The following is a 13,136-nucleotide window of genomic DNA, read 5'->3' as shown; positions in this document are numbered from 1 at the left end:
CTTGGTGGCAGGGAGCCCGTGGTGGCACAAAGCTCCCATTGGTGTAGAGCTCTTGCTGACACGGAGCCCTTGGTGGCATGCAGCGTTTGGTGACTCGGAGCCCTGGGTGGCTGCTCTGTGCAGGGAGCTGGTGGCTGCCCCAAGCACTGCCCCCCTGCCGGGCTGGCTGCCCTGGCAATCGTTAACCACCATCTCATCAGCAGTCAGCTCACGCCAGGGGCCGGCTCCCTGCCCCAGGCTGAGCTCCACACTCAGGGGACAGCGGGCAGCTCCTGCACAAGGGTGCGAGCAGGGAGCCCATGGGGAGACACCATCCTCCTGCTGCTGCCATCCCTGCACTGGGCACTGACCCCTTTGGCCCCTCCGCCTGTTCGTGCAGAGCTCACATTCCCCAGATGGTTATGGTAATGGTGCGTGGACAATTCGCTGCCCTGTTCGGCTGCTGCTCAATGTCCTTCTTGTTCAGGGAGAAGGCAGAGCTCCCGGCCGGGGAGGTGGGTGTCATAGCAGGGGGAGCTGCCCCTGCTGTCCCCAGGTCTCTCCTACCCCAAACACGAAGCATTTGCATCCCTCTTGGGGAATGCTGCGGGGTTAATGCAGGGGTTGCATTGCCACCGCTGCCCTGGGTGCTGCAGTCCTAAAGCAGCTGGGGGCAAAGCCTGCAGGCTGTGCAACCAGAAAGCTTTTGCTGTGGGAGAACGACCTCTGCTCCCCCCTGAACCCCACGGCCAGTGCTGCTGGGCAGAAAACCACAGCTCTGTGCTCACTGATAGCTATGCTGTGCCAGCACCTCTGCTCCCAGCAGTGCAGGGCTGCTGCCCTCGTCTGGGCACCAGGATGGCTGCAAGGATGCACCCACAGCTGGGCTCTTGGAAAAGACACCTTTATTCACCAGTCCTCTGCAGAAGGCACTTAAATAGCTGTGGTGGGGAGTGGGCTTGAGCAAAGCAGAAAGGCACGTTTGGTGTGGCTCCAGCCCTCCCAGCCCCACACTGCTACCATGGCCCTGGGTCCTCAAGTCTAAAAAACATCCCTCCCTTTTCCCCATGATCCTCACCCCTGTCCACCCCTCAAAGTCTGGCTGCTCATCTCAAGGTTGGTGGCAGCTCTGCAGCAGGGCTGGGGGCCACAGAGCTCTCCATCCCTCAGCACAAAGCAGGGCCCAGCCTGCAGCCCAGGGCTGAGCAGCCAAAGCCACGTGGCTGCAGCTGAGTCCCAAGTGGTGTGGAGGTGGTGCTGCTGGCCCTGGCAGGGCTGGGAGTGTGTCACAGTTCATCCCTCCCTGCTGCGTGCAATCCAGCAGCGCTGGTGGCAGCTGTTGGCTCCTGCTCCGTGCTCGTGTCCTGCAGCAAATCCACCTCTTCTGTCCTGAAAAGCATCTTCACCAAATCGTCCGCCTGCACGCGCTCCTGTGGGACACAGCTCACGTCACAGCCCTCCACAGAGGGCAAAAACCCTCCTGCTGCCCTGGGAGTGGGGTCGGGGTGCTTACCCGCTCGCTGTGCCGTGGGTCCAGGGTGAACCAGAGAGCAATGGCACAGCGTTGACCTTTGGTCACAGCCTTCACCCCGTGGGGGTTCTCTGAGCCAGAGGAGAAGCCCACGGCGCGGCCACACTGGGGCTGCACCTCTGCCTGCGAGGAGAAACCCTGCTGCACTGTGGGGACACGGGGAGCCAACCCCAAACCCGCATTCACCCTGTGCTCACAAAACGCTTTCCCCAGGGATGGAGTAAGGCCTGGCAGTGGGGCTGTGCGTGGAGCCCCACGGAGCCCAGCTACTTACAGTCTGCGTTTTGGCATCCAGCTCCGTGAAGTAGAAAGCTCCCCCTTCAAAGTCCCCGTTGAGGTAGAGGATGGCACTAAAGAAAGCAGGGGAACAAGGCGACACCCATCACTCCAGGCAGCTCAGCCACCACCACAGCAAGAGGACAAAGCAGGAGACCCGGGCTGGGGGCTGTTAAACTTAATGGCCTCAGGAGGGAAGCTCAGCCCCGGGGACACCTCAGTACCTGTAATCCCGGAAGGTGTAGGCCGGCGGTTCCTTCACGCACACCAGGGCCTCCGCGTTGAGGATGCAGTTGTCCACGTGCACCTCGTGGCTGTTGTCACTCCGGCCTTCTTGCTTCTCTGGGGTGGAACAAGAGGTTGTACATCAGTACTGCTGTCCGTGCAGGAACGGGGTCTGTCCCCAAACACTGTGTGTGTGCATGCGGGGACGAGGTGGGCTAGACTGCTGCTCCCAGGTAACAGCAACAGGACGAGAGGTGATGACCTCAAGTTACACCAGGAGAGGCTCAGGTCGAATATTAGGAACAATTCCTTCTCAGAAAGAAGAAAAGGTGCTGCGCAGAGGGGCATTGCTTCTCTTTGCAGCCCAGTCCTTTGGGGCCGTGCTCACCGTCGATGGCCGTGCGGCACACCAGGTGTGAGTAGGAGAAATGGAGCGGGACCTCCAGGCGGAAGTAGGACTCCATCATGTGCCGCACCTTCTCCGTCACGTTGTAGTAGAGGTGGGCACTCTGCAGGGGGACCTTGCCCTCCTGGCCCAGCTGTGGGGGACAGACAGCACGTGGGCACAGCTGCAGCAGGGCAGGAGCCCCAGGCACCCGCAGCCCCACTAACCTTGAGGGCCTTCAGGACGGTGACACCATAAAAGGTCTCACTGGGGGTGTGAGGTGATGTCTTCCCACGATAGCCATCCCCCGCTGAGGCAGCTGCCTGCAAAGCCCAGCCAATGTTATCCCACCTGATTTCTGAGGCGCAGGAGGCATCACCCTTCAGCATCCCCTCATCCCCGTGCTCACATTGGTGAGTCTCTGCAGCTCCCGGCACTCCTCAGCTGAGAGCACTCCATCCACCACGACACGCTGAGACCCGTTCAGGGTTTTGGAGTTCATGGTGACGCTGGCTCCCTCGTACACCAAGGGGCCACCTGTGGCACACGTGGGATCAGGATGGGAATAGGGATGGGACGGGAGCAGCGCTGAGGGACTTGAGGTTGGCACCAGGACTGGAGCTGCCCGCACCTTCCCGGATGAACTTGCTCATTTCCGCAGACTCCTTCGCCTTCTCCTCCACCAGCGTCTCGATCTCCTTCATCAGGTTGCCAATCTCCTCGGAGATGCGTGCCGCTGTCTCCCGCTCCACCCTGGGCACACAGTGGCCATCAGCTCCACAGCCCCACTGTCCCCAAGTCGGGAAGAAGGCATGCCAAGGCAAGGACAGGACAAGTCGCGTCTAGGGGCTGCCGACAAAGCCCAAGGCACCAAGGTGTCATCTCAGCACAGCCCTCACCCCCTACCCCGAGCTGCTTCGGGTGACCCAAGGGCCAAGCTCTGCCTCCCAGCCCTCTGCAACCACTGTCTTGAGCCCCAGGAAGGCAGAGAGATGCCCCCGGGTTGGTTGCTCCCCCCCCAGTGGCAGCTGGCCAAGCACTCACTTTTGTTTCTCTCGCAGCCTCTTTGGTATCACCTCTTCAGGTGTCCAGGTGTCCTGCAGCCACAAGGACAGCATCAGGATGAGGATCTGCCTGTGATACCACACCCCCTTCCCCCGTCCCTCCAGCTGCCACCAGCCTTGGTGTGGTGCCGCTCACCGGGTCCACAAATGGGATCCCAAAGACGTCGTAGCTGAAGAAGAGCAGCTCCTTCTCCATCAGGCTTCGCTGGCGGTATGCCTGGATCTCCTGGGCAGAAGCAGAGGGATGGGTCAGGGCAGCCCTCCAGCCTGCTGTCGCCACTGCAACCCAACCCAGATCAGCCCACAAAACCTCTGCCAGGGCTCGGAGCCCCGAAAGGACAGAATCCATCCTACGCTGGCTTGTCCCAGTGGTCACTCACTTTTCGGGGTTCAATGGGCCTGGCCAGGTCTTCTCCCAGGACAGCAGTGTAATAGGCCAAATTCTGGTTCATCACTTCATCGTTTGGGAAGAAGAGTAAGTATGTTTTGGCACATTCAATTGCTTTCTCGTAATTCCCACCTGGAAAGGGAACAGAATTGTTACAGCATGTCTTCTCCCTGCCTTGCTGTGCCCAGCTCTGGCACAGGAACAATCCACTGCTGGGACAAAGACCGGGGAGGGCAATGGGAATTTGGTAGGGGATGGAGTAAATGGGGATGCACAGGAGAAACAAGGGAGAAAGCTCTTATTCTGCAAAGCTCTAATTCTGCAAAGCTCTCTAAGTAGGGGCAGATACTCTGAAGCAAAGATAGCTGCTGCCACAAAGGGAAAGTAACGGCGTGCTCTCCCACCTCACAGCAATCAGTGCTGCTGGCTTTGGGGTTTTCACGCTTGGAAAATGTATCTTAAAGCCTATTTCCAGACAGTAACACTCAGCTACTTCCACACTAACCTGCAATTTTAAGCCACTTAAGCACTCTGACCTACTTTCATATAAAGTATTCCATCCTTTCAAGCTTCTTGGAGTTCAGCTTTGGCTGTTTGTTTTTGAATCCTTCTGGGGAAATTTGCAAAGAAATAGTTCAATTTTTTTTTTTTCTAACAAGGAGAACAAAAAAAGACAACATACATTTGCCTGGGTTATAACAAACCCTCCTGGAGGGGCAGAATGCCTCTTTTGTTTGGATGTGAGGTGGAAAGCTGGCAGGAAAAAAAAGTCTCTCTAGGCTGTAGTGAAGCTGCACAGGAATTTGGCATTTAAGCAGCACGGAGGCTCGCTGTAACCGAGGGCAGTAAGACACAGCTCTCCTAAGGCTCCTGCTGTCCATGAGCCTTTACACCCAGAGCATGATGTCAGTGTTGATGAGAGCAGTGCCAGGAGTCCTGGCCATAGGAGGATGGGGCAACGAGCTGCTTACTGTTGTAGTAGGCAAACTGCAGGTAGTTGAAATGTGAGGGCAGGAAATCCTCCAGGGGCTTCTCCCGGCCAGGCTGCGAGGCGAGCTCTGTGATGCAGCCCTGCTTGCAGCTCAGCACCTGCATGTAGTGATCTGGTGGAGAAAAGATCCCATATTGCTGCATGGTGATGTGGTGGATGGGACCTCGGGGACCCCTGCTCCAACCACCTGCTTGCAGCACTATAGACACCCTCAGGGCTGGTCCACACTGCCATGTGACTGGTGTCACATCCATGAAGGAAGTCTTCCTCCTGTCCAACCTCAGCCTCCCAGCCCCATGCCATGGTGACCCCTTCTCCAGATCCCTCTAGAAATGGGGAGGGGGTCGTGGGCAGCATTCCTCCAAATGAAATCTATGGGGACCACAGAATGGCTTAGATTGGAGGAGACTTGAAAGGTCACGCAGATCCAAACCCCCTCCCCCAGGATGGTTGCCCCCCCACCAGCTCAGATTGCCCCTGGTCCCATCCGCAGCCTTGGGCACCGCCAGGGATGGGCCACTCACAGCTCTCAGGGCAGCAGTGCCAGGGCCTGCATGAGAGGTGCGCTCACCCCACAGGGAATTTTGGTCCCAACGCACCCCTCGGGGCTTTGCCCAGGCGCTCCCACCTGTCACGGCCTGGAACAGGTCTGCGTTGTACTCCAGGTAGTTGTAGCCTTCATAGTCGTAGGGCCCCTCGCAGAGCGCACGGCACTCCGCGTCCGCCACCAAGTACTCCTGCAGCGCCTCCTCCAGGTGCAGCGCGGCGGCGGCCGGCCGCTCCTCGCTGTAGAACCTGACACCCAGGCGGAACGCGGCCTGCAGGGATCCGGGCAGAGCCGTGAGCACGAGGCTGCCCGGTGCCCCCTCGTACAACCCTAGAGCCCTAGACACCAAGGCACGGCAGCACTGTACACTTGCTGAGCCCGCAGCCAGACTCCCCCTCCCCACACCCAGCCCTGGGCAGGTATTTTAGGAGTGCTGCCACGTTCCCAGCCAACAGAATGCAGTTTTGGGGGAAAACACGGCCCGAGGATGGGGCACCCACCATGTGGGGCCTGGCCTCCAGGTCAGCGAAGTCGGACTCCTTGACGCCCGCCATCATCTGGTAATACTCCAGGTTCTGCTTCATCTCCACATGCTCGGGGTTGGCTACAAAGAAGGTGTGGGCTGCTGCCACGGCCTTCGCCACCTTATTGATCTGGGGGAGGGCAAAAAGTGTGGGTGAGGGACCCCAGTTGGAGGGGCTTCTCCAGATACAGAGGGCTCTGGCTATCCCGAGTGAGCACGTTTCCCCCCAGACCCCATAACGGCTCAGTATTGGGTGTGGGGGTCCCAGCACAGGGTGTGGGATGCCAGTACTGAGTACGTGGGTCCCAGTACCGGGCGCGTGTGGGGGTGTGGACGGTTTCTCCCCACCCACCCCGGGTGCGGCAGGCCCCAGCCAGGCCCCGACGTGGCACTGCGGGGGGAGCAGGGGAGGGATGGGAGGAGGGCCCGGGGCCGCCTCCCCGTCCCCCAGCATCACTCCATCCCCGCAGCCCGGCTCCTCCCCGCCCGCCCCTCCGCTCGCGGGTTCCACTGCGGTCGGATCGCACCTCCGGACCCCTCCCCGATCTCCCCCCCCCTCCACGCCGGGATCTCATCTCCTTCGGGGCCGTACCTTGAAGTAGGCGACCTGGAGGTAGTTGTAGGGGGTCCGCTTGCGGAACTCTCGCTCCAGCTCCTCACCCAGGCGGTACCGGGAGGGCTGGGTGGGCCCGCAGCCCCGGAGGCAGGCGGCACGCCGCAGCAGCCCCCGAAAGAACAGCAGATCGCGGAGAGCCGGCTCGAGCCCCTCCGCCGGTACCACCGCGGTGGCATTGGAGCAGCGCAGGCGGCACCCAACCGACCGAGCGCGGATAGCGGCGCGGGCCCGCAGCGCCCGCTCCATCTGCAGCACCACGCCGGGCCAGTCCCCCCGTGCGTACGCTTCGGCGCCGGCAGCGAAGAGCGCGTCCGGGGGCTCGGCCGGCAGCGGCGGCTCGGAGTGCTCCGGCGGTCCCGCCGCCCAGGCCAGCAGCGGCAGCAGCGGCAGCAGCAGCGCCATGGCCGAGCCTGCGGGTCCCGGCTTCGCGCCAGGCCACGCCCCCTGCCCGTAGCCACGCCCCTGCCCGTAGCCACGCCCCTTGCTTTATAACCACGCCCTGTACGCACTCACGCCGACTTTAAGCCCCGCCCCTTGGTGGTGGCCACGCCCACGACGGAAGTTCCTCCTTGAGCGGAAGGGGCGGTGCGAGTTCGGTTATGGCGGCGGCGGGAGGGGAGGATGGCGGTGGTGGCGGTGCGGGCCCAGCTTTGGCCTTGGTGGAGGGCAGCGTCGGGCGGGCCGCCCGCGTCGGGGACCCGGGGGACTTGGTGGTGCTGGCCCGGCAGGTGCAGCAGGTGAGGGCCGGAGCTGTGCGGACACCCGATGTCCTGCTGCTTCCCGGCAGCGTACCGAGGCAGCACCGCCCCGTTGTCCCCGCTGTGTGCCGGTGCCTCTCGCCGTGCCGTAGGGTCACGGAAAGCCGCGGGTTGGAGGAGCCTTGCAGGTTCGACCCTGTCCCCACCGCCCCGGGTGCTCCGATGCCTCCCAGCTCTATGTGATGTACTCCTGTGGGTCCCACTGTGGTTCCAGTGCCTCCCAGTGGTTTTTGCTGCTCCCTCCAGTGCATCCCTGTATGCTGCGCTGTCCCTCTTAATGCCTCACTGCCCGTCCTTGTGCCTCCCTCCCAGTGTGTCCTGCTGCACCCTACCTGTGTATCCCTGTATGCCCTGTTGCCCCAGCTATGTGCTGCTGCCTGCTACCTTGGAAGAGGGTCATGGAACATTTCAGGGTAGAAATGACCTTATGGATGCTCCAGTGGATCCTGGCATTCCTCCAGAGCTTCCCCAGTGCATCCCTGTATGCCCTGCTGTCCCACTCAGTGCCTTCCTGCCCACCCCAGCATGTCCTCCTGCTCTTCTTTATGCCCTCCAAACATCTCCCCATAGATCCTTCTGCCGTCTCTCAGTGCATCCCACTGCTTCTTGGGCCATCTCTGTCCTGCTGCCCATCTGTCAGTGGTGCCTCTGTCCTCTGCAGCTGTCACCCTGCTGTCTGGCGGTGCTGTGGTGTCCCCCCACCAGGCACAGAGTGCTGGGGGGCTCAGAACTCCCTGTGCAGCTTCTGTTAGGCCTCTGTTAATGCAAGGATGCAACCATCACTTCTCCAGTTTAGAAATGTCCATAAGGCCCTGTCTGCCTTTGTCCTCACCAGCCCCTTTGTCTCTTGCAGGCAGATGAGTTTGTTCGAGCCAACGCCTGCAACAAGCTGACTGTCATTGCTGAGCAGATCCGGTGCTTGCAGGAGCAGGCTCGGAAGGTGAGGATGCATCCTGTGACAGAAAAGAAACAGGGAAGGTTCACTTTTACTTGGCTGCTAGGCATTTGGGAGAAGCTGTGGGCCTGAAGCCAAGTAGAGAAGATTCAGGAGGATAACAGCCAGGGTTCACTGTCTGATGTCAGCTGGGGACAAGGGGGATGTTTTGGGGGCTTTGCCTTACTCTGCATATCAGGGTGGGCTTCTGTCAGGTGCACTGAGTCATTTCAGAGGATGTCCAGTCCACAGCAGCCGGGATGTCAGTGGTGGCTTTGACAGAAAACTCCTGTCACCCTAGTGTGTGCTTCCAGGAGGAGCTGGTGCAGCAGAGTGACAGCGTGGCTGTGGCTGGTCACTTTGAGGTGAATTCAAGCCCTTGGGAGAAGATGAGTTTTGCACTGAGGTTTGGTTGTGTGTCAGCTTTTGAGTTTGTCCCAGCTCAGATGCCACAGCAGTCGGTCCTGGCTGTCAACCTAGCAGTACTCAGCGGTCCTCTTGCATTCCATCTTCGCCCCTGCGTGTGGGATCATAGAACTAAAAACAAATTATGGACTGAGAAAGGACTGAGAAAAGACTGCAACTGGCCTACTGACATCAAGGCAATTACATCATGTGATTGTTAAGAGCTGCAGCTGGGGAGCTGAGTTCACCTGTGTTTCCTGTCTCTTCCCCAGGTTACTTCAGTAGGGGAGTCCCCAAGGTCTGGCTGTGGAGACAAGGAATGACTCCAGCCCGTGGTGGGGCCAGGGGCAGAGGTGAACCTAGGGTTGTGAAGAGTTTGCTGCTGTTTGGAGGTATCTGCACCTCTGTGGAGGGGTGCAGGAGACCCATAGTGCAGCTCAGCAAAGGAAACTTGAAAAAAGTAAATGTCTTTGGAAAGCATCTGCTTCCTGGGGCAGGTGATGGGATAAAGCAAGAGCTGTGCTGGGGGGGCAGAGCCCTGTGGCACTTACACACAAAAGCGTGTGTACAAGTTATGAGAAGTAAGTACTCAGTTATATTTCAAGTGTGGAAATGTTAAGTTTGTTTTTAGGTCTTGGAAGATGCTAACAGGGATGCTGACCTGCACCATGTGGCCTGCAACTTAGTGAAGAAGCCAGGAAACATTTATTACTTGTACAGGAGGGAGAGTGGCCAAAAGTACTTCTCCATCCTGTCCCCTAAGGTATGTGGCAACAGCCTCTGAGGAAGCAGGGAGGGGAAAAGACAGAATCTGTGGTACTTGGGCACTTACAGAACTCTGACAAAAGCACTAGCTTGATGGAGCCATTCACAGACCTGTGCTCAGTTGGGTTTCTCGGTCCAAGTTATCTGCTGATCTAAGGTGGGCAGTGTCTTAGACAGGTAGACCTGAATTCAGCCTCTGCAGTTCTTTTTCTGAAAGCAGCAAAGTGCAAACGTGCTCTGGGCCTTCCCTGTCTGCTGTGGTTGTTGGCAGCAGTTTTCTCAGGTGCTTTAGCCCAAGGATTGAGATGGTTTGCAGTTTGGTGTTTTGTTTCTATGACTCCTCTTGAGTTGGTGTTGGAAGTGTCTTCTGTGCAGGGTGAAGACTTCAGAAAGCAGCAATGAGCAAGGTAGAGGAGCTCTGCAGAGTGATACTGTGTCGGCAGCACTGTACTGTGCCTTGATTGGTCTCAGACTCAGTGTAGTCAATCTTATTTAGGTTAGAAAGTGGGACATTTGTGTAGCTGGAACTGCCTTGAAGGTGGGGCACACCAGACTGGGCAGGGACGCTGAGAGACTGATAGCACAGTTGGGCTCCAAGGGATACCCAGTAGCAATGTATATCTGTCCTTTCTCTTCCAGGAGTGGGGAACCAGCCCCCATGAGTTTCTCGGTGCCTATAAGCTCCAGCACGACATGTCCTGGACGCCATTTGAGGACATTGAGCGACGAGATGCTGAAATAAACATCTTGGACAAGCTGCTGAGCCGGCAGGCAGCGCTCCCCCCGTGTACAGAGCCCAACTTCCAGGGCCTCACCAAGTGATGCAAAGTGTGGTGGCCATACAGGACCTCTTAGCAGAGCTACTGCCTGAGGACAGGCAGTGCCTGAGCGTTGCCAAAGGCAGGGCAAGGAAAAGAGACCAAGAAATGGAAATGCTGATACTGCCAGTACTTGCTCTTCGCTTTAATGAGACTAATTCTGAATTCAGTCTTACTGGATTTTCTAGTAATCAAGCAACTTATTTCTTTGACTTATGCCAAGCTGTAACAAGAGGCAGATGATATCAGATGGAGTCATTTCAAAAGGACTTGGGGCAAAAAAGCAAATGTGCTTGGGGCAGATTGATAGTGCTATAAAATATGTCCTACCCATCTGGCTCTGGCATACCTCACTGGGACTGTGTGTGGCAGGTAGTGATTTCAAGCCTGGATTTTGGCCCTCATTACAACACACACATTTAGGAAGCCCTGTGGCCTGGGAAGGGTGGTCAAAGTCGCATGCAAAGAGGTCTGTTGTTCCTTGTTCCCTTTCTAAGTGGATTTGTTCATCTTGGACCCAGTAGTGCTCCTGCTGGCCCTTGCCCTGCAGCAGAGGGGGTTTTGGTGCCAGGCTTGAGACCTGAAGATGGGGATTCTGCAGCACTGGATTCTCCCAGGTCACCCTCAGCTCACCTGCACCTTGTATGTGCTAGGCTTCTCCTGTTCCAGTGCTGTCAGCCCCTCCCACTGTGCTTCTCTGTGGCTGGCAGAAATCTTCTCAGAGTCAGCACAGGACTTCTGGAGCAGCATTTCCCAGCGCACCCTCCCTCACTTAGAGCACTGGGCAAATGAAAAGCAATGTGTTGTTATTATTAGACCAGGGTATAATTAATTCCTTATCAAGTCAGAAGTGCCTAATTTGATAGGGTGATTTTTTTTTTTGCTGCTTGTTTTATCACCTCAGGTCTTATTTTACTGCATGTTATTAAATCTTAAATTGGAAGGGAGAAAGTTAATTACTGCATGGGCTTTACTGTAGTACTAATTACAGCAACATCAGAGACCTTCATGTGTGATTTATGCTCCTCTGGGAAGAAGGTATTCCTGCCCCAGTTTTGTCTGATTCCCATCGTTAAGAACCGTGTGCTAATGCACAAGGGGACTAGGGTGATGTCTGCAGCCTTTGTCCTTTGCAGCTTGTGATTTCTGATGTTGGACTTTGACAGGATTTCACATCTCCAGCAAAGGCTTCTGACCCTGTGTCCTATAGCTCTCTGCTGCCCTGCTGCAATTCCTCTGGGTGCCAGCACTTGTTGCTCGAGTGGCAGCTGCGTGTCACGGAGAGCTGGTGCTCTGTGCCAGCATGTTTCTGCTGGCTAGAGGGATCTTCTATGTCAGACTTGCAGTTCAGTGAGCACAAATGCCTCTTCTAGATTCTCCTGTCACTCTGCTCTTTGGAGGTTTGCTGTAACATACTTCTTCATCCTAACCATGTGATACCCACCTTGCAGGGTCCTGCCTGTCAGTTCTGTGTCCCCAACAAGCAAGGAGCTTGCAGCAAGTGTGGCATTGCATCATGGTGCTCTCTCTGCTGCAGGCAGGGAGAAAAGGCAGAGGCACCACTGCAGAGCTGAGTGACCCATCCTGTGCAAAACAGGCAGGGATGGAGCTGGTGGCAGTAAGGTGGAACATGGCACTTGCAGCTCAGGATGCATTTCTGCTCCAGCATCATGTAAGGTATTAATTGCAGGAGAACAGAGGAGACAGTGCTGGCAAAGCCACCAGGGGAGCTTGTGGAGGGTTCTCTGCATGCTCCTGGGCTTGTGAGTGCCTCTGCTTGGTTCAGCCTGTCCAAAGCCTTAATGTATTTTTGGATCAATAGGGTGGGAATTTCATCAGGAACAAGGCACTGAACAGCAGCTGGGAGGAGTCAGTGAGATGCTGCACAAGAGAGAGGAGTACCCTGGGCTGTCCATGGGTGAGGAGTCAGCCTCTGCTTGCCCCTGCACACTTCTCACGCCTTTCATTTGGGCGAATGTGTGCCCTCTTCTCTTCCTAGAGAAACAAACATCTGGGTGAGGAGTGAACAAGGCAGCAGGTGTTTGTGAGTGTGTGATTCTGTGAGTCTGGGGAAATTTTTCATGTTGTACTTCTGCTTAAACCATAGCAAGGAACAATGGGGCTTTTTAAAAGAGACCCTCTCCTGCCACTGCAGTTTCTGAGGGTATGCCAGGCTGCATTCACTGGGAGGGAAGGAAACCAGAGGCTGTTTCATCTTCTGTACAAAAAGGTTAAGAGTCACTCTCCTCCTTTGAGACCTCTGTTTCCATTCGTGGTCACTTCTGTATGCACCCAAAGTTTAATTTAATGTTTTTCCATCTGAGGTCACTGGCTTTCCAGAGCTGAGAATGGACTCAGTGACATGGGAAATTTTGCGTGTCGTTGTTTTCTATGTAAAACTGGTTGCAACAAGGAGCAGAGCTCTGCAAACAGCCCTTCCTCCTTTTGAAGCAGTGCTGCTGCAGTCAGCAGGGATGGCACAGTGCAGTTGCTGGCTCTGGAAGCATTGGCTGTGGGTAGGTATCCACTCAGTCACGATATTTTGAAAACATTTCTCCCCCTTGCTCTTCGATGAGCACTCAGGGCAATAGTGGATGTGAAAACAATGGTTCTCTCCAAAAGCCCCAGGGAAGGACAGTCTGTGGGAGAAGATGTAGATGTGCTTCTGATGCCATTAGCGCTTGGCAGAGTGGTTTTGCTCTGTCTTTGGATGGGCAGATACCTGCTCCCTGGAGCTGATGTTTGCTGATGTGAGCCTTGTTGTCTTCTTTCAATCCTGACTGATGAGTTTATTAATGATTTGATGGGACTGAGAGCGCAGGAAACATCTCCCTGATGTACTAAAATCATTACGGCTCCTTTGGCTTTTTGCATTTTGTCTGTTCTGTGGGCACAGAACAGGGCTGGGCACCACGGGCAAAATCAGAGGGG

The 13,136-nt window shown here is 56.6% G+C and overlaps 2 protein-coding genes across 3 annotated transcripts in view; one reads left to right on the top strand and one right to left on the bottom strand.

The window, feature by feature from the left end:
- Nucleotides 1-877: 877 nt before the first annotated feature.
- P3H1 (prolyl 3-hydroxylase 1) lies at nucleotides 878-6,927 on the bottom strand. The gene is made up of 15 exons (XM_065738199.1): nucleotides 6,502-6,927; nucleotides 5,887-6,039; nucleotides 5,468-5,657; nucleotides 4,820-4,951; nucleotides 3,841-3,980; nucleotides 3,597-3,686; nucleotides 3,441-3,493; nucleotides 3,028-3,149; nucleotides 2,806-2,933; nucleotides 2,624-2,719; nucleotides 2,400-2,550; nucleotides 2,011-2,128; nucleotides 1,785-1,860; nucleotides 1,493-1,633; nucleotides 878-1,409 (listed from the first exon to the last, which is right to left on the bottom strand). Exons 1-15 carry the CDS (start codon nucleotides 6,925-6,927, stop codon nucleotides 1,266-1,268), a joined length of 2,160 nt encoding a protein of 719 aa, XP_065594271.1. The 3' UTR covers nucleotides 878-1,265.
- Nucleotides 6,928-7,124: 197 nt separating this feature from the next.
- Nucleotides 7,125-13,136, top strand: part of CUNH1orf50 (chromosome unknown C1orf50 homolog) — a 348,220-nt gene continuing 342,208 nt past the window's right edge. The window contains exons 1-4 of one of the 2 annotated variants that reach the window (XR_010622330.1): nucleotides 7,125-7,262; nucleotides 8,137-8,223; nucleotides 9,254-9,385; nucleotides 10,027-10,494. Coding sequence is in view for 1 of the 2 variants with exons in the window: in XM_065738208.1 (XP_065594280.1) it covers nucleotides 7,125-7,262; nucleotides 8,137-8,223; nucleotides 9,254-9,385; nucleotides 10,027-10,209 (540 nt within the window). In the remaining variant the exon portion in view is untranslated. Of the gene's footprint in view, nucleotides 7,263-8,136; nucleotides 8,224-9,253; nucleotides 9,386-10,026; nucleotides 11,210-13,136 lie in introns of those variants that run through there. The other variant, XM_065738208.1, reaches the window with a different exon arrangement.

Source organism: Cyrtonyx montezumae, unplaced genomic scaffold (genome assembly GCF_038088225.1).
Source record: "Cyrtonyx montezumae isolate F1298 unplaced genomic scaffold, pur_monq_1.0 scaffold_21, whole genome shotgun sequence".
Classification (NCBI taxonomy): Eukaryota; Metazoa; Chordata; class Aves; order Galliformes; family Odontophoridae; genus Cyrtonyx; species Cyrtonyx montezumae.
Note: the sequence above shows the minus strand (reverse complement) of the source record. Positions and strands in the feature narration are given on the sequence as shown.